General features: G+C 34.9%; 3 protein-coding genes across 4 annotated transcripts in view; 1 reads left to right on the top strand and 2 right to left on the bottom strand.

Annotated features, from left to right (window-relative positions):
• Window positions 1-3839, bottom strand: part of lilli (AF4/FMR2 family member lilliputian) — an 83816-nt gene extending 79977 nt beyond the window's left edge. The window contains exon 1 of the mRNA XM_088042655.1: window positions 3529-3839. Coding sequence (XP_087898781.1) covers window positions 3529-3560 — 32 coding nt within the window. The 5' untranslated portion in view covers window positions 3561-3839. The remainder of the gene's footprint in view (window positions 1-3528) is intronic.
• Window positions 3840-7024: 3185 nt separating this feature from the next.
• Window positions 7025-24631, bottom strand: LOC148170039 (cytokine-like nuclear factor N-PAC). Its single transcript, XM_088043518.1, has 9 exons — window positions 24536-24631; window positions 24415-24451; window positions 24199-24278; window positions 23972-24098; window positions 20433-20525; window positions 20206-20373; window positions 19747-19920; window positions 8255-8386; window positions 7025-8202 (listed from the first exon to the last, which is right to left on the bottom strand). Exons 1-9 carry the CDS (start codon window positions 24568-24570, stop codon window positions 7540-7542), a joined length of 1509 nt encoding a protein of 502 aa, XP_087899644.1. The 5' UTR covers window positions 24571-24631; the 3' UTR covers window positions 7025-7539.
• Window positions 12578-17142, top strand: LOC148170040 (uncharacterized). 2 transcript variants are annotated; one of them, XM_088043511.1, is made up of 5 exons: window positions 12578-12676; window positions 13034-14838; window positions 14972-15116; window positions 15170-15310; window positions 15370-17142. In XM_088043511.1, exons 2-5 carry the CDS (start codon window positions 13082-13084, stop codon window positions 16027-16029), a joined length of 2703 nt encoding a protein of 900 aa, XP_087899637.1. In that variant the 5' UTR covers window positions 12578-12676; window positions 13034-13081; the 3' UTR covers window positions 16030-17142. The 2 variants fall into 2 exon arrangements, with proteins under 2 accessions (XP_087899637.1, XP_087899636.1); XM_088043510.1 differs by having other exon boundaries at window positions 12587-12811.
• Window positions 24632-25427: the final 796 nt, after the last annotated feature.

Genomic DNA, 25427 nt, shown 5'->3' with positions numbered 1-25427 from the left:
GGGTCAGGGCAGATGAAATTGTGAGCTAGGAAAAATCCGTCGAATTTGTTTCAATTATATTTAAAAAATGTCCAGTTTATCCAAAAGCTCTGTAGAAACTTTAAATAAAAACATCAGAAAGCTCAAAAGCTTGTCCGAAATCTATCACAATATCTATACAACTTTTAATACTTTGAGCTCCAAGATTATCTTCTGGAAAACCCGAAAAAATAGAAGTTATTATGGAATTATAAAGAATAATAAAATTCGCGTAATAAGTTGTCCCGGAATATTTAAGACTCTAACTTCTCCAAAAGCTCTAGAATTCTTAGAAACCAAAAAAATATCGCTGCTGAAAGCTTTGAAAAGCTTAAAAGCACCTGCAGAAAAAAATTCTGCCAAAATAAGAATAAAACGAAAAAATGAATAGGATTAAAATTACCGTAAGATTGTTTTAGTTATTAGTCGATAATCCATTTCGTATTAAATTACCATTTTGCGGTCCTTGGTAACGCTGGAAATCCCTCCACATAGATACACATTTTGTATATTGGAAAATCATTAAATTAATAACGTTCAAATCCTATTAAAATGAACAAGTTAAACTAAACTCTAACCCTTCCATTGATCCAAAGCGATTTTGCTATTATATTACCATTACTAACTTAAAGCAAACAAATATCGCCACTAGAGAGCGACATGTTTGCCCCGTCTCTTCTAATTTTCATTAACATTCGAAAATGACAGCTGTCAGAAATCTAAGCGCCCTCCAACTCTCCTTCATCCCTCTTTTATTTTACGTAATAACATTGCCCTTTGGGACCAGAATATGGGATTATGGGATTGCTATTGCCAATCGAATGTGAATACTTTATAACCTCGTTTCACGCAAACTTCATAAAACAAAGTGTGCTACAATACGCTCAACTTCTTCAATCAAATACGAATAATTGAAAAAATCCGCCAGTCGTACCAACGTTCCGGTTGTACACACATCTGATGCTGTTGAAGTAATTTATTGTTTTTATGGCATGGTTATGTTTAAGTGGTTGTATTGATTGGATAAGTTGAGTTGCAAGAGCGAAACGCCATTGAAATGGGAGGAAATTAAAGAAATAGAGAATTGTTCTAAACACAAAAGCGACGAGCGGCGACGGGTATTAAGACCTATTTATTTATAATCACAACGACAACAATGTAAACCTTGACAGTCACTTTATTTACTCGGTGGCGTAACTATCAAACATGGAAAAAAATGTGCCGATAATACCAATAAAAAGCGCATAGTAAGTACCAGCTTTGGTAAGATTATCACATCTTTTCAGCTATTCTCCGTAAACATCCTCAATACTCAATATTTCATTGGTAATTGGCCACATATTTATACAGCTACCACTTAAGATAATGATAAGAAAAAACAGGAGAACGATGAATATTGATTATTGCTACATTATTAGTATGCTGATGGCTGATATAAAATTTATAACGGATTTACAACTGTAGCGACTCATGAATGTTAATTTTTCACGTCTAATTAGATCAATAATAAAATAAAATGTTAGCAGTAATAAAATAATAAATACGTTCAATGTAGTAAAATAGAAATTGAAGTTTTATTGGCATTTATTCCAAGCGAAGAACTTTTCGATTAAATTTGTAAAATTGAATAATATTGTCTGAAAATTCGTCCATATCCATCCTCGATATTAAATAAATAAATAAATCAATTTTTCTTTCTTATTCACAGCACTATTAAAACATTTTAAAGGATAACGTTACTTTGAAAATGGTAACATAAACATTGATTATCTCCATAATTACTGTAATTATTAATTAACTATCGGTATTAAATTTATAACGGACCCATTTCAGTTTAAAATTCTAATTCAAATTTCTTTTAGATCAATAAAGTCTGAACAAAAAATCATAACCGATAATTAACTCCCGCCTCGATCTTGAGCAAGTTCGCAAATAATTTTAAAACTTCCCTGAAGACATAAAGTCTAAATAAAGTTTTAATTCCGGTAGAAGCATTATAATATACACTTTTGCCGCAACCCTAATAAAACTGTTATTGTAGTATAAATTTTATTGTCTGTTTATAACAAGGTTGTCATCCCTTGTCAGAGCTCTTTCGCTGGAGTTTTATTGTCTTTTTATTTTTCGGTAGCCGTATTGTTGCCATAATCCCAATCATTTAATTATCGACGATAATTACCAATATTAAGCGAGACAAAAGAGCCTTTGCGTTCCGAAATTAAGAAATCCGAAGCTGTGTAAAACGCCCCAAATTGCTCCCAGTTCGGTTGATAAAAAAAGAAGATAAACACGGGGGTTGCGCCTTAAATAAAAATTCCTCGAAGAGATGACGCCTACCACTTGTTTACGAAGTGTTAACTGATTTTAAGAGTCAATAGAAAATTAGTTAATTAATTTAAATTGACTGAGATAAACATTGAAACCGGTTAATAAATATAGTTAATTTAACAATACGCAAATAGTTTGATAAAACGAGAGCATAACAAAAAACGAAAGCGCGTGTTATCTAGCGATTATCTGATTAGATTGTGCAAACTGGCACGAACCAATAGACCGCAAATTTTATTGACTAAATGTGTGGTAAAACACCCAGAAAAAATTAATTCAGATGGCTCTAAATAAAATGTGTTGGCAGCTCTGCCTCTGACACTTTGAGGTTAAATGTTGGCCTTCAAATGTCAAATTGATCCAGTGTTACCAACCTGTAGAAAAATGCAAATCCTGCTGATTCTCTGTATGACAGATTTGACAAGCTGTTGTTGAAACAATTTTGCAGCCTGAGGCTTTCTGTTTTCGCAGACAAACGTGGAATCGGCGTATGCTTTGTGGAAGCGTTTACAAGAGCACAACCGAGATCGTAAATTGGGGTAAGTAAGAAGCTTTCATTTGAAAGTCTTTATTTAAGGGGGTTATGGGTGTATAATCACAGTTTCCAAACAGAACGGTTGTTTAATTTAATATTGGCAAAAAGAGGAAATTTCATCACAGTCTGATATTGACAACACAAATGAAACTGGCCATATAAATCAATCAGTTTTACTAAAAAGCACTAGATAAAGCTCGTTTGAATAGCGATCGGATTAATGTAATTGGACACTTGATAAAATTTAAAGCGTATTGGCAGCTTTTCCAGTCTGATATGGAAACGCAAACATCGCGAAAATGTCAAATTGGTTCCAGTTCCAGCAGCTGTGAAATAAAGAAGATCATGGATAATTTAGCCTTGTCATCCTACATTTACATTATTAATAGAGCAAATTGTTCACTTTGCATAATTTAAGTTTACTTGATGTTATTAAAAATGTTACGTTACGACTTCCCCCTGATTACGCGCTTTTGGGGTAATTTATGTTCAACGTTGCGCCTGGAGGGGGTCCCAGACAAATACCTATCAGCCCAATAATTTTATTCCGAGTCTGTCGCCTCCCGGTCGACCACTTTAAGATAGTGGGCTTCCACAGAATACAAAACAGCTTTATTTATACAAGGGAAAAAAAGTCAGGGATTTACCTTTCAGCGGGGAAGTGTCTTAAAGCTTCCATCGTCTTGTCTTATCCCATTGTTGGCGGGGGCGTGCGTCCGGTGCCAAAATAAACAAATGGGTCACGAAACCACAAAATTATGCAACTAAAAAAGGAAACACTCTATAAATCGCACATTTACATCCTCTATTTATAGAGCACAGCACGTGAACACTGCACCGAAGCGCCCGAATTTTTTTAAAGCGAATTGTTGAAGAGCTTTTTGAAAATTTCCCAACGCACGAGACACTATCAACACAACAGGGTGTTTGTTGAGAATGAAGAGTGGGCGGGACTACAGAGAAGAAGCATCGTGCGCCTGAGCGACACGAGGACACTGATCAAGATGCGCAAAGAGAATAGACCGCTGGATATTGGATGACAAATTTATTTTCGCCAGATTTATCCCTACAAGCGTAATTAATCCAGACTGCTCCCAACTATTCCCAGTTTTGCGCTTCATACTTTCGAATACAATTGCTGAACCTGTAGCGAATATGATTCATCGACCCTTTGACGAGGATGCTTTAAAAACACCCCCAGCGAAATAAATTTCGATCGAATTTAATGCGCCAATAAATCAGATTTTACGCCACGTCGGGACTTATCGCCGCTCAAAATTGACTGAAGACCTATCACGAAGTGTACAAATGTGCCAGAAGAGATTTTTTACGAACGGACATAATTACTAGAAGGATGATTCGATAATCCGCGATCGATTCCGTGGGTTTATAAAAAAACAATCGCTGGCAAATTATTGCTTTCATCAAAACAGAAGTTTTTCAGAATTTTCATTTTCCTGCCAGTTTTAGGGCTGCGACTGGGCCCTTTCCGAACAAAGCTAATCACCGCTCGGCCATTTCCAATAAAAACAATCTCGCTGGTTTAACAAACAAATTATGACTGTAGTATAAACTTATGGGTCTTCATCAAAACAAATCGCATTTTGTTGAACTTCGTGACTCGGAATTATTCAAAAAAATTTGAACAAGATGAATGAATTGTCTCTTTAAATTCTAATGTAATTTTATTGTTTTCCACAGTACTGCCAACTCAATGCTCTTTGTTTTTGAACGCGATTCAGCACGCTCGTAGTCTTTTTCTTCGGTGCACATCACTTCGCTGTCATTTAACCACACGTCTGCGATTGTTTGCATGTGTCTATTATTCTCTATTCTTTCCATGCGGTTTTATAACTTTTCGTCTAATCGCTGACAATTATTATTATTTATGGTTATTTCACCTAATTGTTTACTCGCTTTATATTACTTTCTATTGTCGTTTACGCTGCTTTTCTTGACTTTTAGTGCCGTACTGTTTGCACTCTGACTTTTCCACAACAGGTGAAAATGGACGTAAGAAGAGAAAACCATAAGTTCAGTCATTAACAATTAAACCACTTGTAGATTTAAGTGTCAGTTTTAAGTAAATAAACTCGAGGTCTCGCTAACTACTTCCTCTCACTGCAAAAAAAACAATGGAGGTGAAGGTAAGAACCCTCATCAAAAAATCGTCTTTTAACACCGGAATATTATGAAACTGAAAGAAGAAACTGGAATCGAAGAATGCAAAAAGTCGATCGGTTTCCAAATGCGCAAAAAGGAAGAAGTGCCTTCACAAAGTGAAGGTAGAAAGTTGGATCGAAGAAAATTTGATAAGTCGATTAGCTGTCGTTTACAAGTGGCAGGTTTTTCGAAAAAATTGAAAACTGAAAATTTCAAAAAGTGTTCTATAATTTTGTAATTTGGCAGAGTTAATAAGCACGTCAGAGCTAGCAGCCTCGCCAAACTGCCATCACCTTCGAAACTGCCAGAACTAATTTGCGAATTTTTTGTTCGGCTTAAAAACGAAAGTTTCCAAAATTTAGCTAGGTAGACCAACAACAGTAAATTCTTCAAATTTCATTGTAATACCGTTCAAGCTAGAGCTGATAAAAACATTGCAAAAAAATTGCTGTCCCGTTTTTGGCACAAAACAAAAACTGATATGATCTTTTTTGAAACCAAAACCACTTAAATTTTGTGTAACGACTCACATTATCTTGTTATCGTTACGGTTTACATTTCGCATTCGCGGATATTTGTAAATAAAACTGTTTTCTGGTGTAAATAAATACCCACCTCCCAGTAAACAGAATTATTTAATTTTCTCTTAGTTTGCTCGTTCCCCCTTAAACCACTTTATGTCTTTTGGTAAAATGGAGTTATTTTAGAACCGGAAGATTAAAAATCCACGTAACGCATTGTTGTCACAGAACTGTGACGTTCTGAAGTGGAGGATTATAAATCGTCGTGCTATCGAGACAACCAACCCGTTCTGTAAACGTGGCGGAAAATAGAAAATTTATTTTCAATAAATGTGAATCGGTGAATATCACTCAGGATTTAGTCAGCGTATCTCGGCACGCATAGTGAAAGTTTTTTATTGAATAATTAAACTTTCTCAATAATTTGATATTTTCCTCAAGTTTCTGTTTATTCTGAGATGTTTTAACCAATTATATCATCTTTATGTTAAGTTTACTGGGTAAACAGAATTATCTAACTTTAAACGGAGTCGTTGTCAAGGTTGCCGACTGATGACCACAAAAGACTTGGAATTTCTTTTGGGTCATGTTCAAAAAACCTACTCTTCTGTATTGAGTGGTTATTTTGTTTGATGAGTCATTCAATTCAGAAACTCGGAGGAGTTAATGGTGAGTAACGGAGCGAAGGTCTGAGGTGCATTATACAGTTTTTGGTGAAGAAGGTCGTTGTATTGTTCCAACTATTGTAAATTTTAATAAACTGCAGGCGAAACTGTTACGTGTATTTGAGTTTTTAAAATAATAAAATTTCAGATCTCTGCAGACCAAAATTCGATAAACCCAACCCAGTAGACTAATTTCTTTAATACAGAGTGATTTTCTTAAACTGGATCGTTTCGTTCGTTTTAAGCGTATGGACAGTATTATTCCATCAAATGATTAATTGGAAAAAGGATTGTTTTTGGAATATTAATTGCCGTTAAACGAACAGATACTTGAGTACATAGAAGAAATTAATTCTCAGCCTTCCGTTTTACTATTAATTACAAATTTATTATACTGGTTCAGCAATTTGATTTAATTAATCAGATTCCGTTATGCTAGAACCTTAAATTATTTGCAATTCCAATAAAACTAAAGTAAATCCTAAACGTGAATAATAATAATAAACTTATATGCGTTAACATTTAAGTTTTATCTAATACCGTACGATTGAAGAAGACTTTGGAATTTGAAATCAGTTGGTTTGCCGAGTAGTACCAACATACTTCAAATTTCAAAGCCGAGGAGTCTAAATATGAATATATCAACATTATTTTTATAATTATACCACTGAACTGAAAATAACCACCTTGCAAATTAGCAGTTCGATTCGCGTTTTATTAACTAGACAAAAAGATGAAATAATACAATTATTTGATTGTTCACATAATCGCTGATGATGCAAAAAAACTGCCCACGTTGTTTATATTTTTATTGATAAACTATTAATAAGATAAAAAATTGTCCACCTAAATAAAACATGAATAATTACAAACTTTTGAGTTTGCCAATACAATTGTTCTTATGACTTCGCTATTAATCTTGATACTCTGTCTTTAGTTCTTAGATTTAAGAATTGTAACGTCAATGATTTTAAAACTATTTTAAAATAATTGCAGAAAACCTACAAATAAGTTAAAGTCTTCGTTTATACATGGAAAAAATTTATTTTATACAACATAAAATCACTTACTTATATTCATTCTGTTTTGGTTGCCTAAACTGTACGCATGTACTGAAATCTTGAATAATTACACTTATGTTTTGAAATATTATAGGCACAGTAATGTCTTACACAAAATTCAATGGAAAGAAAAGACATTTAAACGAATCGATACAAGACCAAATAATAAAAAATCGAATTAAGTGGAAGAACACTACTGATAAAATAACTAATCGACATAACCAATATAAAGTGAATCATATCAATAACTAATGTCGCATCTTCATAAAAACTATGGCTACATCATGCTCATCATATCCTGATCGTCTGGCAGTCTTGTAAGCCTCATTCGAAGCCGCAGCCACCGGTAGATTCTGTTTGACCTCGTTTGATATATCAAGACACAATTTGATATCTTTCTGCATGTACTCGAGGGCTTGCTCGACTTTGTTAAAACTCCTGTTGTTTATTAACTGTCCTTTGTTCGACAAATAATTCGATGCCCCTTCAGATAGATTGAAAATCTCCAAGAAATCTTTGCAGGAAAGTCCACACCTTTCCGCCAATACCATGCTTTCAGCCAATCCAGCGAGGCCAATTCCAAGCGCCATGTTGATACAGAGATTCATCTTGGTAGCGGAACCTACACTGCCCAAAAAGAACGCTGTTTTACCGATGGCTTTAAAACATGTTTGGCAATCATCAAACAGTGTTTTATCCCCCGCTGCAAGAATTATTAAACTACCTTCTTCTGCTTGCTTCTTACTTCCTTGCATTTGGGCCTCCAAATAGCGCCCACCTTTACTTTCAATTATGTTGCAAATATCTTTGGAAGTATCGGGGTCGATGGATGTCATTTCTACGTAACCTTTACCTGCAAGTCCGGTGAGGGCATCGGCTAGGTGAATTACCCCACAATTTCCTATTACCACCTGAAGATAGAAAATGTTAACAAGTCCAATATGCGGTGCCGAGACAATTTACCTCTTTGGCGGAACGTGGATCTGCTAGACAGCTAAATATTACGTCCGAATTTTGTACTACGTCACAGGGGGTTTGGTACGTTTGAACTAAACCTAGTTGGTTGGCGTCAGCCTGTGCTTTGATTTCGTCGCACTGAAACAAAAAGAATGGTCGGTTAGTAACTGGTTACTTCAAAAAGGAGCTGGGATTGGGGTTTCTAACTCATACAAAACTCTTCAGTTCTCGTGGGAATTCCAATTCCCACCGGTAACACATAAGTAAACTATTTAAGATAATGTAAACCAATGGCGATTTTTTCTTCTGACCAAGCATTGCGGTGCCTCTTGTGATTCAACAGCCATAAATATGACGCAATATTTCAAATTACTCTAAAACAATTAATGATCAGTAATCTTAAGATAAGAGATCTACGTCTCGTAAACTTTACAATTTTAAGATAAAAAGAGCATGATGGAAACTTTTTAGGAAGTCCTCAATCTATTTCCCTAAAACGTCTGGAAAATTCCTTTCATTACTCTGACTCAGAATGATTTAATTTTGCTTTCATTTGCTTATCAATGTTTGTTGTAATTTTAAATGTTTTCCTTAGAATCATTACGTTCCGGATCCAGACGGACAAGAGAGTAAATTAGAGTCTTCTATTTTCTTGTCACATTATTTAGGTCTGTAATGTGGATTGTGGCATAAATTTCTGCTCCGCTTCCCACCGCAAAAACTGGCTTAGATTAATTGGATTTTTGAAAGGCATTTCCTCTTCATCTTACCAGAAAATTCAAGACGCAACGCTGCGTCGATGGCTTAGCTCAAACTTACTGTACATAGACACAATGCTACAACATATTTCTGTTACGTATTGTAATTCTATCAAGTCAACACAGGAAATTGTGTGTAAAAACAGTTAACAGATCTCAAAAAAAAAAACGTAACCACGTTAATGTCTTGAACAAAGACCATGAACTCGTTTTTTTTCTATAGAACCGATATGTCATTGGTCTGAACTGTTTTTCATTTTGTCCTGAGATAATAAAAGTTTATTTTTATTTATTAATCATGGGAAACAACCTACAAGTGGATAATTCGAAAAATACAAAGTACGATTGATAATAGTCTATAATTTCGAAAAGCACAGGTTTAGTTGAGTACTCACTCTTGCATCAATAAGTCTCATGTTATTGTTACAAGTAGATTAAAAATAGCTCTGTTTTTAATCAGCAAAAGCCAGTTTATATTAAATTCTTAACTCGTCGTCTTGACGAATTCCGAAATTACAAATATTTTAGCACAACGTAAAATTTATAGCTCCAAAAAGCGGATCGTTAATCTTTTCTGCTGACGGACAAACAAAATGTAAATATTTTTTTAGGAATGTTGTGGCTGCTGCTACAAATAAACACGTGAATATTGATAAAATTTCGATTATATAAACTACTTGTGGAAAATCAATATTCACTTAATGGTTGACCCTCATAGTATAAAAGTAAAGAAGCCTATCAAGGCTAATTAGAGTAATAATCTTCGATTTATCAAAATCAATCACAATTTTGTTTAACCCTAACAAAGAATTACGGAGTTGCGAATTTTATCTTCCGTGATTAAAATTTGGTCGCGAGGTCACTTTTTATGCACTTGATATTACCATCGATAATGACGCAAATAAGGTAATATCACTATAGATAACACAAAATCGTCATAAAGCAGTTTATTCAAGCAATGAAATCTATTTAACCTCCGAGAACTCTCAACAAATTCGCCGCTATAAACTATCAACCAAACATTAAGTGCTTTTTATCCATTTACTTTCGCTGATACATTTTCAGATACGTCCCTGTTTTTAGAACCACTTTCGGTAGTACGAATTTTTAGGTCGGCACTTTCTAGACTGTGGTGTGGTGAAAGCATTGAGCCATTTTATTCAACATGTAGGGGCACCCTCCATCGACCTTATTTCAATAACGATCTCTTTATTCTTCACAAAGTGCTATGACTAAGAACATGTTGACAAAGTCGTTATATTTTTAAATATGGCAATATGGTGCTGTTTGAACCTGACTTATAGTCAAGGTCATTCAACAGGTACGAAAAGAATGCGATGCGTTATATGGAGTATGGCAGAAAGTTTCCCCATTGTTATGTAAATTTGCGGTACCGTACTTTGAAGAAATGGATTGAATTCCAGTTCCAAACAACGAATTTATGTAAACATGTGGGTCTTTGATTAGATAGTGTTTTTTTGTATTTATGTAAACAACTATAAATATTGAGTGTTGTCAAACAGCACAAAAAGTCCTGTGTTAAGTTATGACAATGACAAGAACGAAAAAAGATAAGATTTAGTGAAGCGTTTTGGGAGCATAAAACCGATTTTGCTAGAAAGTTAAATTGTTTATATTGGACGGATTAGGAAGTACAGAAATGCGCAGTAAACATTACCTTAAACTTATGATTTTTTATATTCTACCCGTTTTGCAAGATAATAAAACGTGATAAATTTTACTTGGGAACTGTCGGTAAAAAATGTGGCACTGCCGATAAAGCAACACGAACGTGATCAAGTGAAAGATAAATTAAATACATTCATACGATTGCTAATAGCACTTTAAATATTAACAGAAAGTCATACCTGAAGATGGAAGAAAGCATGCGAAACGACCATGTGTAATACATCAAATTTGTTTACGATCGGATTTGCCAAAACGATGTAGCAAAAGATATAAAATGATTTGTACCAAAATTACATTTGACAAGTGTTGAATCAGTGCCTTTAAATTCCTTGGCATTTCTCCACGGTATTACCGTAAAATATCCCGTGTTATTTTGTAATAAACTAACTTCTTTGTTTCTTTCTCAGACCTAGAAACCGAGTTTAAATGTGGCTTGTGTACAAACTGCGCAGCTATTTCTTGAATAAAATTTTTAGTTTCCACATTGAAATATCAATATTTACTCGACAATGTTTTTGGATCGGATTTATTACTCATGGTCATTTATTTTAGAAACGAAGATCAAAATCCACCGAAGGCAATCCAGAGGTACACATCATACTGACGTCAAGAATAATTCTAACATTTGTACAGTCATAGATATTTAAATTAAACAGACTTTCAAAGTGCACGTTTCAGTTACTTTTAACAAAGAAAATTTTCACGTTGAGAGCTTTTCACCAAAGGTCTGCGTTGATACGCAGTTGATACCAAATGTCAACCTTTTCCAAAGGGTTCGTTAAAACTATACATGTACGAGTTGGTTTATTGAAAGGTAATAAAAATTTAATTAGCAACTTCCTGTGGCGATCATCAAATTTTGGATCTGCTGCGAATAATAAATTCAATACATAAAATCCAGTTGGTAATTTCTAATGGGAAATAAATATCAATATACCTATCCACCAATCAGATTGTCCGTAAATTTTTAAATATCTCAGCAAAATTTATTGGCGAAATTCCTCCCAGCTGCCTATTAAAAAATAATAACGTGTTAAATGAGGATTTAAAATTCATCAATGAGACACTGAAATATTTTTTATTATTCAAGACACCAGAAAACAGCAAATTATGTTCAGACGTAAGTTAATTTGCAGCCAACATTTAGCATGCAACATCAACATCAATTTACGCTTTTCACGTTTGTTGTGACGATGCATAATTAATAATAATTTGGAGGGTATTTATCACTAGTTCAAAGAATAAACTAATTTAGCAAAAAAATTTGATTTAGCCATCCGTTATGTAAGATTCCAACACTAAAATTAAGAAGCCTGCGTGCGTAACAAAGTATAGTTATTTCAACTTCAATGAAATGCTGTAAATCTCCTACACACAGGTTATTAAACGTAAAGATTTCATGTCATTGTGAATCTCAGTAAGAGGGCGTCTAAAAATAGGAATTATTTCCAACGATCCACGAGAACCTACCCTCTTCAATGGCAGCGGAGAATTACGCGAAATGTACAAGCATGCGGCCTAGGCTTAGATATCAAATGTTATCGATCGGCTACCATACTTCCCGCCCTAAAGAACAGGATCGCAGGCTTTATCAACAGGAAATGAAACCATATCAAAGCACAAACAATTTTTAAATAAGATTACGTTGTCCCTGCAAAAAACTAACCGGTTTTAATAAAGAAAATGGACGTAATTGTGCCATTGAAAGTGATATTTGTCAATGATTTACGCAAGTATACCTATGTCAATTGTGAAGATAGGATATGTGGTTGGTTTGATCTCATGTCTTAGAAGTAAGAACAGTTACATTAGCATTATGAAACCGGGAAAGTGAGCTTCCTCACCTCGGTGAGTCGACCGAATGGATTCGTCCATATTATTCCCCACTAGAACGCAGCTGGAACTGTCGTTGCTGACGAGCATTCAGCGAACAGTCTGCCAGAATCAGAGCTAGGGTCGAAACGTTGTGTATACAGTTGATGTGAGTGTTACAAATTCCACATCAGTCCGGTCGTGCGTTCACACAATAGTCCTATTAAACCCAGTAACCAGTTCTAGTATTTTCGGAAATTGATCAGTTTTACTAAGAACAAAAACGTGTTTATCATATGGATTGGTGAGTGTTTCTCGCGAACCTCGCGATAACATTCCTTATCATATTATTTAAACGTTGACACGAGTCGGAGCTACCGTTGAATGTTTATTTTCTTGTTCAATTCATTCGTTAAAATGCGTCAGTGTAATGCTTACTCGCGATAAATTCAAGGTGGTTTTCTTTGGCGACGACAGCTGGAAGTTGATCGATTTTTAATAACGTGCTCGTTTTTTTTCTTTACAGAAAGGGCAATAGAGGAGGTCAAGACCGTAGGACAATGTATTGTGAACTATGGAAAAAAATAGCCGGCTAAATGGTGCCGGTCGGATTTTTCTTATCTTCGTTGTGGTGTGGTTACAATTCCCACTCTTGGTAAAGGGTCATACGCGTCACGGTGACGGGACAGTTTTACGCGCTCCTTCTGGATGTTCCTATCCAAATTCGACATTTCTAAAATGTCACGACAGATCATTAAAAGGTCTTCAGATCAGTCCCAAGACTATCCGGATAAAATTCGAAAATGTCACGGGCGAAAGCCTCGACGCAAAAAATTTGCAACACATCAGCTGGACTAATAGCGGCATCGTCGATATCAAAAATGCTATTATTCATCCTCAATTGTTACGAAGTTTAGATGTGACCAATAACAAAATAGCGCAATTAGAAGATTACTATTTTCAACATTATACTAGTTTAAAAGAAATGAATTTATCTTATAATGCGATTAATAATCATCTTCCTAGAAATGTTTTCGGCAATTTGTCTTTGGAGAAACTATGCCTGTCACATAATTCGTTAAGCGCTCTTCCTTATCAAGTTTTTGCCCCGATGTCTCGCCTCCACCATCTCGACATCTCGTTCAATCAAATGGTCGCTTTCTTAGACCACTTCTTCACATTCAACAAATACATCGAAGTATTACTCTTAAACAACAACAGGATCACGAAACTGACCTCAAACGCTTTAGCTGACTTATCAAATCTAACTACGTTGGATCTATCTCACAATTCCATCGAGTACGTGTCGAAAGGTCTCTTCGACTCACTTAACAATTTGGAGTACTTAAACCTTGCCTCCAACCCCCTCATCAACATGCCCAGTGGTACATTCCGAGGTTTGATAAACTTAAAAATTTTGAATCTGAGCGGTAACAAACTATCACATTTCACTTTCGGGCTGTTACATTTTAGTCCCGAACTCACTTCGCTGACCCTCGACGACACCAATATCGAACGACTACACAACAGCGAAATCCTCGGAATTCCAAATTTGAAAGTTCTCCGCATCCGCAATAACGCCAACCTACGAGTTATTGAAAACTACGTTTTGGCCGACACTCCTCAACTAGAAGAGTTGGATATCAGCGGAAATCTTCTAACTTTCTTGCCGACTTCTCTTGCCAATTTAACCATGTTGAAGAAACTCAACATATCAAATAACTCGTGGGCCTGCGATTGTCGTATGTACTGGTTCGCGTCGTGGGCTGAAGAGAAAAAAAGCCACAACATGACCCTTTCGGATTTGAGCTGTACCTACGCCTACCCCAATGATATGATACCGACTTTGCACCACCTTAATTGCACGGGGCCACGTGTACATTACAAAACACCCACGAAGCAATATCGCTTAAAAACCGACGCATTATTGGAATGTCGTTATACGGCGAATCCGCCACCGTCCATCACGTGGGTGACACCTCGAAGGGAAGTTTTCCATTGGAATCCCGACCCTTCGATTCCCGACGATTTCGAAAGCCATCCCCATGCACATGATCCGCTCTTAATCCCGATTAGGGTGATCCCTCCGAGGATACAAGTGTTAGACAACGGAACTCTCTTGATCAAGAATGTGACCAGGGATGATTGTGGACGCTACACGTGTTACGCCAGCAACCCCATCGCCAACCGGACCGAGAATGTTCTTCTGCACATAGACCCCACCGATTGGAACAATGTGAGGATCATGAGCCTAATAGTTGGTCTCCAGTGTGCGACGGGATTCTTGGCCTTAACCCTCGTCATCCAGCTGTTACGCTACTTGGTGAACAGGTACGGCTTGTTACATAACTGGATAGACTTGGAACAGTTTCTGGTGAATGTTAATTACTTAAACAAGTTTGCGAAATTTGTTTATATCTCCGAAATGCGCGGAATACTTTCTAGATATTATTTCTATTTTCAGATTCGGAATTTTCAACAACTTCTGCAGCTTTTGCAAGCGCGATCGCGTGTCACCACGGGCACGTCAGATTTATGCGATGCTCGATAACATCGAACAATACAAATCACAGCAATTGGAAAGACTCCGGGAAAACTACACCCAGCAAGTAAGTCTTAAATCCGCATCGATCGCCCGAACATGTCACCGTTTTTTGTGTAGGTCAACAGAATCAAGGAGAACTGCGCCCAGCAAATGGAATGGATTCAGAATAGTTATCAGAGTCAAACAAAACATTTGAAAGATTTTCGGGATATTGGAACGCAACACCTGACAACAATACGAGGCCAATACTGTGACCAGGTAATTATAAGTTGAATTCCTGCCAGAACCCCCAAAATGCACAGATATATTTGTTACAGGTCAAAAAAGTCCGAGACTACTCGACGAATCAATTGAATTGGGTCAGAGAAAACTACATCTTCCAAAGGAACAAAATACGGAAATTCAGTGCCCACAAAGTGCTGCAACTGCGGGAAACGTACAAATATCAACAACAAACTCTGAACAAAGTCTTGGAAAATCTGCCCAGCTTGTACTTCGAGAATTGCCGAGCTGGAACTTGTGGACGAGCCGAATCTCTCGTCTTCGATCTGAACGATGTGGAAAGCATTGACGTCTATTTGAAGTCGAAAATCGAAAAGCTTGCCGATTTAGAAGAAGTTACAAATACGGACGTGACACAAAGCAGACAATCTCTGTATTACACGCCCACTGAAAGGTCGCTTGGTTCGAGGATTCTATCACCCGGAGATCCACCACATGAAGTTTTCATCAATCATATAAGAACCAGACCCTACGGATTACCACCACTTGATGGAGGATCCACTTCACACGAGACTGTCGTTTCTTCAAATGGCACTAATCGGAGTAGTCTAAAGACTTCACATAGCACTGAGGAACTGTTATTGAAGAATTCCTCTACTTGTGATATACAACCTAGCACGAGCCTACCGGAGTTGTGCGTCGAGGATCAAGAAGTCCTTAACGAGAAAGACAAACGGCGGGAAACAGCCTTGTAGACTCGACCGTCTGGTTTAATCAGCAGCTGTGATAAAGTGAGTAAACTATCACAGTGTAGAGTCCGCTCCATTAGTGCCAATCATAGGAAGCTGTCATTTTTTTCTTTGTACCATCAAAAACTGTCAAGTAATTGCCAAAATAATTCAACCGATATTAAGATACATTAACGACTTTGATTTGTTTCACCCTCTATTAACTATTAAATGGAGAATAAGATGTAGCTGGGAAAATACGCTAGACTCAGTATACCGAAAAAGTAGCTAGTCAAAAATAATGTATGAAGACTGATAATTCTCCACAAAGCAATTATCGCGCGCTCCTACTGCCGTCTAATTTTCTATTTCATTTGAAGCTTCAATTTCTGTTGAAATATTTTTAGGGACTTAACAACCCGTTTATCGAAATATAATTAGGTTTCTTCATCATAGCGCCATGTAAACTGATTTTAGCTGTGGAATTTGTAATTAAGATTCATCTCATTATCTAATATTTTAGCGTAACGATAGAGGTTACTATTTATCCCTAGATAAACAAATTCGGTGTTTTGAGTCCTAGATATTGTTTATCCACATCTACTGATGATTTCTACACTGGTATAGGGAAGTTTTTTTATAAGCGGGTACCAACTAAGATACAACTATTTTTATTATCGAAAATATTATCTTGTTATTGTGATTTCATTAAGTGTTGAAATTAGCATGTATTTGCTACTTATTAATAAAATATTGTAACAATCGTAATCTTCGTTTTAATTTAAAACAAACAATTTCGTCAGTGAATAGTGAAATCAGAATACAACGGTAAATTAAATGTGTGATAAAAAAAGAAAGTTGAACTGCAATAATTACCAAGAATTTCTGGTACCTCGATAGAATGAAAGTGATCCGACCATAACATGGATGAAGAAGGGGGAACGAAATACGAAAAACTGATAACGGGAAGCTCGCTATAATTGGACGGTAAAAATTTAGATAAATTATCACTTCTCGCTTGCAGCGACCCCGTTGATAGACTGTAAGATTTCTTTTCGAATTTTAGGCTTAAATCTATTGTAACCCTGTCTGTATTTTTGTATGAGTTTTAATTTTACATTCAATAAAGTGGAATATGAAGCTTCGTTTTTTATTTCGTTTACGTATGTTATATCACCGTAATTTTTGCAGACACTCGGCTTTTTGTAATTAATGATTTACATAACATCAGGTACGCGTAATTTACATTACTCTGGCGCAACTATGCCAATCATGTAACAAATATGCTATCCTCTCAGCTAACTTAACAAATTAATCTACGAGATAGAGCTATCGCCACAACCCTTCACTTGTAAGGATGAAACATTATCGCTTGATGTAACCAAGATTATATTTATGTTTTAACACAATGTACAGATAAAGTGCACAAAGTTATGATATCCGATAATTTTTCAGAAAAGAAGTAAACTGAAACTAAAACCACTTATTTTGTCTGAACAAATGAACTAATAAAAATTCTAAAAATGTCTTCACCTATATTTATATTCATTTCACTACATGAAGAAGCACGTCGCACGTCTGACATTCATTTATTCCGAATTATTTATTTACAAAAAACAGAATTAGTTATTGAAAGCAATTTAATTAAAAAGTTAAACCAAAAGTGATAAAAAGTTAGCGGTTGTGGAAAGTCTCCGCTTTTTACAAAAATTGTGTCTATTTTTGCAACATTTCGATCTGTGGAACTGTCTATTGTGACTTGGAATCTAATTTATCGCAACGTAGTAGTCGTCCATACAACGTCTTTGATAGAGTTAAGTGGTGCTTTCGCAATGATTTAAGTAAATGTGTTAAAATATGTTTGATGGTACCCATCTGTCTACAGCAAAATTGATTCAAAAAAACCGACGGGATTATAATTGATGCTCAAAATTCTTGAATTAACTGAAACATGTTCCGGCTGTTTCACCAAATTTACAATTCATTTTGAAACTTTCTAGTTACTTTGTTACTGATCTAATTCGAGACACGCGTTATTAAAATTTTGAAACATAATCCAAGCACCGGGTTAATTTCATTTTGGAATAAATGCATTTCTTGTATTTTAGGGCACAATCACAGTGAACATTGCCGCACCAAACTTTTAATTTTAATTTTTTTTGAGTGGATTCATAAATCTGTTGAAAGACCTGGGATCCTGGCCAGTGTAAATTGGGCGTAAATTATGCAGAAAACATCCAACCCACACTTTGTCATAGTTTTGAGATAGTCGACCTTAAAGATTTGAAAATATTTTTCAGTTTCAAAGTTTCAAAGAGTAATGAACAAGTGAAGTTTACTGTCATGTTTTCTCTGCCTTTAAGACACTCTTCTAAACAAATTTTTACGTTATTTTCGAGGTTATTTTCAACACAGCATGAATTTCTTGATTTTTTGTGGGTTAGATCTTTTTGCAAAATAAAAACGTTTTTAACGCGTTTGGAATTTATTATTTGTAAGAATAATTAACAATAATAACCACAGCAGAGAAATCTTATTACCCCTATTTCGAAATCTAAGATTTGTACGTTGTAACCGTCAACATCTTCTTCAACAGAAGAACTTTCTTTAAGACAGTTTAGAATGTAAGGTAATCAAATGATACATTTTTTTGTATTTTTTCTTCAAAATATAAATAGTCACGGATTTCTCATTTCATCGTTTAGACCGTCAACAACAAAAAGAGTTGAATATTTTTTGCTGCAATTAATAATGACTTTAGGAGTGCTGCACGGTTTAAATTGTAGCCTTAAGAGATACTCATTGACTCTTTATAATCAAGAAAGATGTATTAGTACATCAACAATTGTATTAGTTCATTTTTGGCAATTTTGTGGGTTGGATAGTTTCTGCATAACTACGTCCAATTGAGCTTTACTATTTTTCAAAAAAAATCAAATTAATTTTTAAGACTCCAGAAACTGTATAAAACAAAATTGCGAAAGTGAATTTCGCAGCTGACGGAAACTGTGAATTTTGGGCTTACTTTTTACCCAAAAAAATAAGGAAAGTTTTATTGATTATGTAAAAAAAATGTTTGTTAAATATCAATAGCACATAAAAGCGGCTTTGGAATTAGAAGTGGGTTGGTAGTCTTGTTTCAAATCCAATAAGTGTAAATGCCCCTTTAGTTCCATTATAAAATTGTCGGTTAAGAAACAATTTCGCCAAAGTGACTTTTTTGGGACAAGAATTTTTGATACCACTAAAAAGATCTGTTAAACTCGCAATAAATCGTTTTTTTTTTGACAGACTATTTTTAAGAAAATATTAATTTGATGTCATCTCTGTCATTTTGGATGTAAAAAACTTTAGAATTTAAATTCCAACGTCCATCATTGTGACAATGAAGTGTGGACAATAGTGAAAGACAGATGCGAGCAAAACTTACTGGTCGTAACTGTACCAAAAACTTGCAAAAAATTCGTCTTACCCGACGATATACTATACAATATATATATTTTTGATTCGGAACCTCCAAAACTAATAAAAAGTATGACCTATAATCGCCGTCCTGAGTAAAAAATCTCAAAAATTCATTATTGAAAAATTAATGCAAGTCTTAGTAATTAAGGACCAATCTGAGTCTTATTTAATTGGGTGTTTTTAAGCCCGTAGAAGTGGTTAAAAGGTCATGAACGCAACACAAAAGCACAAAAAATATTCTCATACATAAGATCGAATAAAAAAAGTAAATGTACATACTTTTTGCGATGAACGATTCCACAAGTTCACTCTGTGCCCTGAATTGATTAGGTTCATCACGACGCTAGATCCCATATTGCCCAACCCCATGAACCCAAATGCCATCGAGGATGCCGATATATTCTTATTTTTCAAGTCCACGGATACTTTGCTTAAATCTAGCTTGGGAGAATCCTGTAATAAGACAAAACTCATTAATTCATTATCAGCATTTAATTATAATAATTTATGTTTATTAGAAACGTGCTAATTTAACCCGATCATGTTCCAGAAGAAACGTAAAAATGTGGAGCTGAAACTTGACTTGCCGACTTGTAGATGCGTCATCAATTTCGCAACTTCAAAGTCGCACGCAGTCTAGCTCCGTATAGTTTAGAACTTGAATATACAAAATTGGAATTTGTTTCTATTGTACAGCAAGTGTCGGAAAGTTTAAGTCCCGCATCTGAAGCTACCTACCGGCTTGCTCAAAATCGGCGGCAGGTTCAAGATCTCTTCCTCGTATGGCTCCTCCGATGTTCCATTCTCGTCGAACTTCATTGACGGGGATGGTTGCTGACGCGGTTTTTTCGCCGACGATGTGTTCCGTGGCGAATCTGATGATTGGCGTTTGTTTCCAGTGCCACTCTAAATAAAACAATAGGGAATGAACTTTTCACGTTTTTTTATAATGTGATAATTATTACCTTTCGTGGTTTTTTGGGAGATTGCGTCTGTTGCACAAGCTCCGATTCTGTTTTAAGCAGACTCTCGAATTCTGCGTCATAGTTTGAGTCTTCCTGTAAAAAAACAACAGAAAGTAGAATTAAATTTTCTTCGAAAGTTCTCAGAAAAAAAACAGGAAAGCAATCTATAGCTAAGCTGAACAGTACAAAGGACACGTGTCTAGAGTGTTCCAATCTAAACATATATTTTGATCTGGCCGACGATTTCAAAGTTTGCCGACTAATGTAACAGCGCGGCGCGCACTGTTTAAGATGTTATAATAAAAAATTCTGATATAAAAAGGGAAACATGTTCCAACAAACAATAGTATAGTAATAAAATGACATTTTTAATTCACTCTGTAAGTCTATCAAGAGTTCATAAAATAACTCAGGGAAGCTTGGGAATGTTCTAGGAACGGATAGCCAACATTTTTTTATTATTATTCTTGCTGTCTGTTTTCAGTAAGCGAATATTTTTCAGTCTTCATACGTAACTTTAGAGTATTGTTTTACAAATATTTCTAGATGCGGTTTAGACATACCGTAGCTAATCTAGCGTTTCATGGAAATTTTAATCATTTCACAAAATGACTAGACTTTTTCATGAAATACTAGATTAAAATACACTTCAGCTCTTGAAACAATTTACGGAAACATAAAGTAACATTTGAATACAAAATAGTCTAGTGCAGTAAATTGATGAAAGATACTTTAACGTAAAGAACTGAAAAGGCTGTTGATTCAAAATGTCACCGAAATTCAGTAGCATTAATAGAGTCGTTAATAATTCTTGTTATAATGACTAATCTGTACTCAGACGACAAAGTAATAATTTCAGTTTTCAAAATAATTATTAAACAAACTGGCAGAAAACTTAAAACATGCACAGCTGTTCATGAAAAATCACGCTTTACTAAATGTATGTACAGGTGTCCCAAAATTCGCGGACCAACGCAATGGTACACTGTTACGCAAAGAGGTTCGCACGTTTTCATTTAGATCGTCTTCTAGACGTGCTCCAAAGCTTTTTTACACACACAATCGCGGAAAAGTTTTTGACATCATATTTTGGTTTTGATTTTTTTGACAGATTTGAAATTTTGTATGTAGCCAAAAATAGGTAATTTGACTTTTGTTTGACCATTCTGGTTTTAAACAACACTTTATCCAAAAAATTAAACAGTGCTTCCTTGTCTTAGTTCGCGAATTTTGGTAACTTTTAGGGCCATCCCGGTCAAAATTATTTGACTCCCATAAAGTTTAAGACTCATGCTTGTAATTGCAATTTTCAAACACGTCAAAAAGACAACACTTAAATTTTCTAAATGTCAAAAACGGGTAAAAAATGGCATTAAGAAAAATAATATTTTTGTAAAAAAATCAAAATATATTTTTTTTGTGGGCGACTTGTTCATTTTTAGAGAAATTATATCATAAAAAAAAGATTTGTGGTGTTTGTTTGAATTTGTCCAACAAGACGTAACGACGTCAATAATTTGTGGACGTTTTCGGCCAATCTGTGGCGACGCACCAAATATGTAGTTCTTTTATACTTCCTGTTCATTTTTCTATTGGTTTTGTCAGTGCATTAAGTAAAAAAATGGGAGTAAAAATAAACCACTCATGTGGTTTATAAAATCAATACTATTAGAAACAAATAAAAATAAAATAATAATTTAAACCGCCTGTTTATAAATATAAATAAATGACATTTTAGTGAGATAGCTAACGATAAAATCTTTTTTTTTTTTTTTCGAAAATGTCAAGACAAAAACTTTTTCTCGCGATGTCACAATGGTCCCCTAATATAAAAATACTCCCCCTGTCCCAAAATATAATATACATTTAATATTTTTTTGTCCCAAATTATGGTATACATAACTTTTAAATTAACTTTATTGAATGTTAATATATTTTTGTGCCGTTTAAACTAAAGTTAAACAAAAGAATATAGATTTTTTTACAAACTCTTGACACCTTTAATCGTCAAATTTGAAACTTACTTGCCACTTCTCTTATGACGTCGCGGCTCAACGTATGCTCATTTTTGGTGTATTTTTAATTGCTTTGATTTGTTGTTTCTAGTTACAAAAGGAATGTTTTTTGGATTCATAACTTCTTTATTAAGACTGTAAAGGTGTGTTAAAAATTTCACTACTTTTTAACAATTTTCAAACCTTCAAAACAACAGTAAGCCATGATTTTTACTATCCCTACAACTGATATTTAAAACAGTTAACATTCTTTTGATTCATATACCAAAATCAATAGTTTTCTTCCTGGAAATGTCCATATCGGTATTTTTAGAGAAATCTATATCAAATTTTGGAGTGTTTTTTTTTTTTCAATCGTCAAAAAATAGACACTACCTTAATTGTAACTGTACTATGATTCCGCATGAATATAATTTTGAAAGTAAAATAAAGTATTTTTTTTAATTTACGCAATCGGTTGGAAAAAATCGTATGTGTGATTCCGAGTAAAAATCACTTTGTGTGCTTCGCTTGCTAATGTCTGTCTCACTTCGTTTGGCTAAACACACGAACACAGCCTTAGCACACAAAGCTTCTTTTTTGCTCTTAATGACATAATTGTTGGCCTACTGTGACAATTTGCAAATTTTATAAAAAGTACATTTTTCGCATTTTTTTTTTGCATATTAAAATGGAGTTGTAGAAGATGACAATTCCAAAATCACTTCCTCGGAAAAGCAAAAGAAAACGTCAAGATTCGTTTTGAAAGCCAAATTAAATAAAAGTGCTCGACTTTCAACAAGGAAAAAATCACCAAATGAAGAGTTTTCGTTTTTGGTCAGCTATAAAAATCAATCTCAAAATCAGCTCAATCCTTAAGTTTCCAAAATCATCTTATTAGAGACAAAAGAAGCCAAAAAGTTGAGGGCGTGTGTGGCCTCACAATTTATTACGTGACTTACAAGAAATGATTTTTAGCCAATTACATTCAAGTGTTTATTTTCATGTTTTTCATTATTCACGCAAACACAAATTGAATCTCACTTTCGCTCTTTAGTATAAAAAATAATGGAAAAAAAATAACAAAATTGTTATGAATTCAGATGAGGTACCGTTTTTGGATTTACGATGACAAACAAGTTGAAAAATAATTTGAACAATAGGTCATCGGAACTTATTGGATTCCAATACAAAAAAAACCTGTATTACCAGGACTCAATGAATTAATAATTAAGGAACGCTCTCAACTAAAACTACGTCAGTAAATGCCCTTAATGACCAGCTATTAGAAGAACTAATGCACTTTTTTGTAATGGCTTATTAGAATAAATCTTTCATTCTCTACAAGCACTTTAAGTTGTTGGTTTCATAAAAGACAGGTGTCAAAAACTGGTAAAATAAGCTTTGAAATCGAATTCAACAAGACAACTGTCTTAACATGAACAATCTAGTCTGGAATTGGGAAAAAACTGACCATAACCTACAAAGAGGTCCAGTCAATTTCAACGTTTACTTTAACTGTACTGTGTAGAAAAAAGTACTCACATTCCTCTTGGTAATGTAATTCTCAATATCTGTAACAGCTTCCTTAAACGGCGTAGATTTACACAGATTTGTGAATTTTTCTTTAAACTTCTCGTAAGGTTTAATATTGTTGGTCTCGATCCAAGCGCTAAAACACAGAAACCCCCAAATAAAACACCATGAGATACACAATCCCTCAAAAACCGAGGACAAGAAATGTAAACAAACCAAGCAAAACGAGTACTCACTAGTTGTTAGACCCAAAGAAATAAATCCAATGGCTGCCCTTTTTGGTCTGCTTCTTAGAATTGGGCCCCGGCTTGACAACCTAAGCAGAAAAACACAGTTATTTCCAAGTTTTCAAAGTCGGAATTATGAGGTTAGACATGGAAACATAAGCGACGCGCGCGCAAAGCTCGGGAGGGAATAACGGTTGGGTTGAATGTCGGCGCTCTAATACTTACACGAGCTGGCCATGGGGAAAATCCCTTCATTTTGGCCCTGAAAATTACAAAGTTGGTGAAACAAGTTCTCTAATTGTTGGTTTTCATTAGTGTGATGTAAGAAAAAATTCTTATGCCTTACCAAACAAGATCACCAACTTGCGGTTCGTAATCCATCTTACACAAGTTCACCCTTACAACGTCAAACTCAATCTGAATTTGTTGTACCGCGCTAGCATCAAAATACTTTCATTGAAGCATGCGCAGAAGGAGGGACGCCATTACCGGTAGTTCGCAAAGGAACAGAGGTGGCGCGGAAGAATTTACAATTTTAATGTTAAAATGGAGTTTTTAATGAGTAACAAGCCCCTTTTTGCCTTTGCGACGCATAGATATCACTTGTGTTTTAATCCTAAATGATATTTGGGTGGTTATTTACAATTTTTAAAAGTATGGATTCATGTCGTCATGGATAATGTTTTGGCGCGGAGTTTCAAACAGACTGGACGTGTTACAACGAAATTATTACGAAAATTAATTATGTGGCTTGGCTTGGGACAGGATTCTCAAAAATTAAGTAAGTGGAAGAAGCAGTCTGTTTATTTGACTAGAATTTTAATTATACAGAAATAAACACAAAATAAATCGGTGTATTACTGGTTGCATACATACACAGATGGATTTTGCTTTATTGTCATTCAAATTCTAATTAGATTTCACCAGATTTTTAGGATTCCTTTGGATTAGTCTCCCTTAAATTTTTCACTCTTTGCATTACTGATAGCCTTTGGATTCACGAGTTTTTCGCTCATATTTTAAAAAAATAAATTTCTTTCAAGATAAATTCCGCCTCGGCAATTTTTAAAGTACCTCAACATTCGCGGGGGTTCCATTCCAACTTTAAGACGCGAATGTTAAGTCTATTAAATGTGGAACTTCAAACGAAGTTAACGAAAAATATTAAAGAAATAACAGAAAACAGAAAAGCATTTTGGTCAACATTTCATAGAATTGTTCGAAAACACATAAAAGCG

The sequence above is a fragment of the Gnatocerus cornutus genome, chromosome 8 (assembly GCF_029298725.1).
Source record: "Gnatocerus cornutus isolate USDA-ARS CGAHR chromosome 8, icGnaCorn1.1, whole genome shotgun sequence".
In the NCBI taxonomy this organism is placed as follows: Eukaryota; Metazoa; Arthropoda; class Insecta; order Coleoptera; family Tenebrionidae; genus Gnatocerus; species Gnatocerus cornutus.
Note: the sequence above shows the minus strand (reverse complement) of the source record. Positions and strands in the feature narration are given on the sequence as shown.

Coding starts and splice junctions, on each gene's coding strand:
- LOC148170039 (XM_088043518.1), bottom strand. CDS start 24,570: ATGGATTACGAACCGCAAGTTGGTGATCTTGTTTG. Junction 24,099..24,198: donor TTCTTTGGGTCTAACAACTA/GTGAGTACTCGT, acceptor TCTGTGTTTTAG/CGCTTGGATCGAGACCAACA. Junction 20,526..23,971: donor ATTACATTACCAAGAGGAAT/GTGAGTACTTTT, acceptor GTTTTTTTACAG/GAAGACTCAAACTATGACGC.
- LOC148170040 (XM_088043511.1), top strand. CDS start 13,082: ATGGAAAAAAATAGCCGGCTAAATGGTGCCGGTCGGATTTTTCTTATC. Junction 15,117..15,169: donor GGGAAAACTACACCCAGCAA/GTAAGTCTTAAA, acceptor TTTTTTGTGTAG/GTCAACAGAATCAAGGAGAA. Junction 15,311..15,369: donor GAGGCCAATACTGTGACCAG/GTAATTATAAGT, acceptor TATTTGTTACAG/GTCAAAAAAGTCCGAGACTA.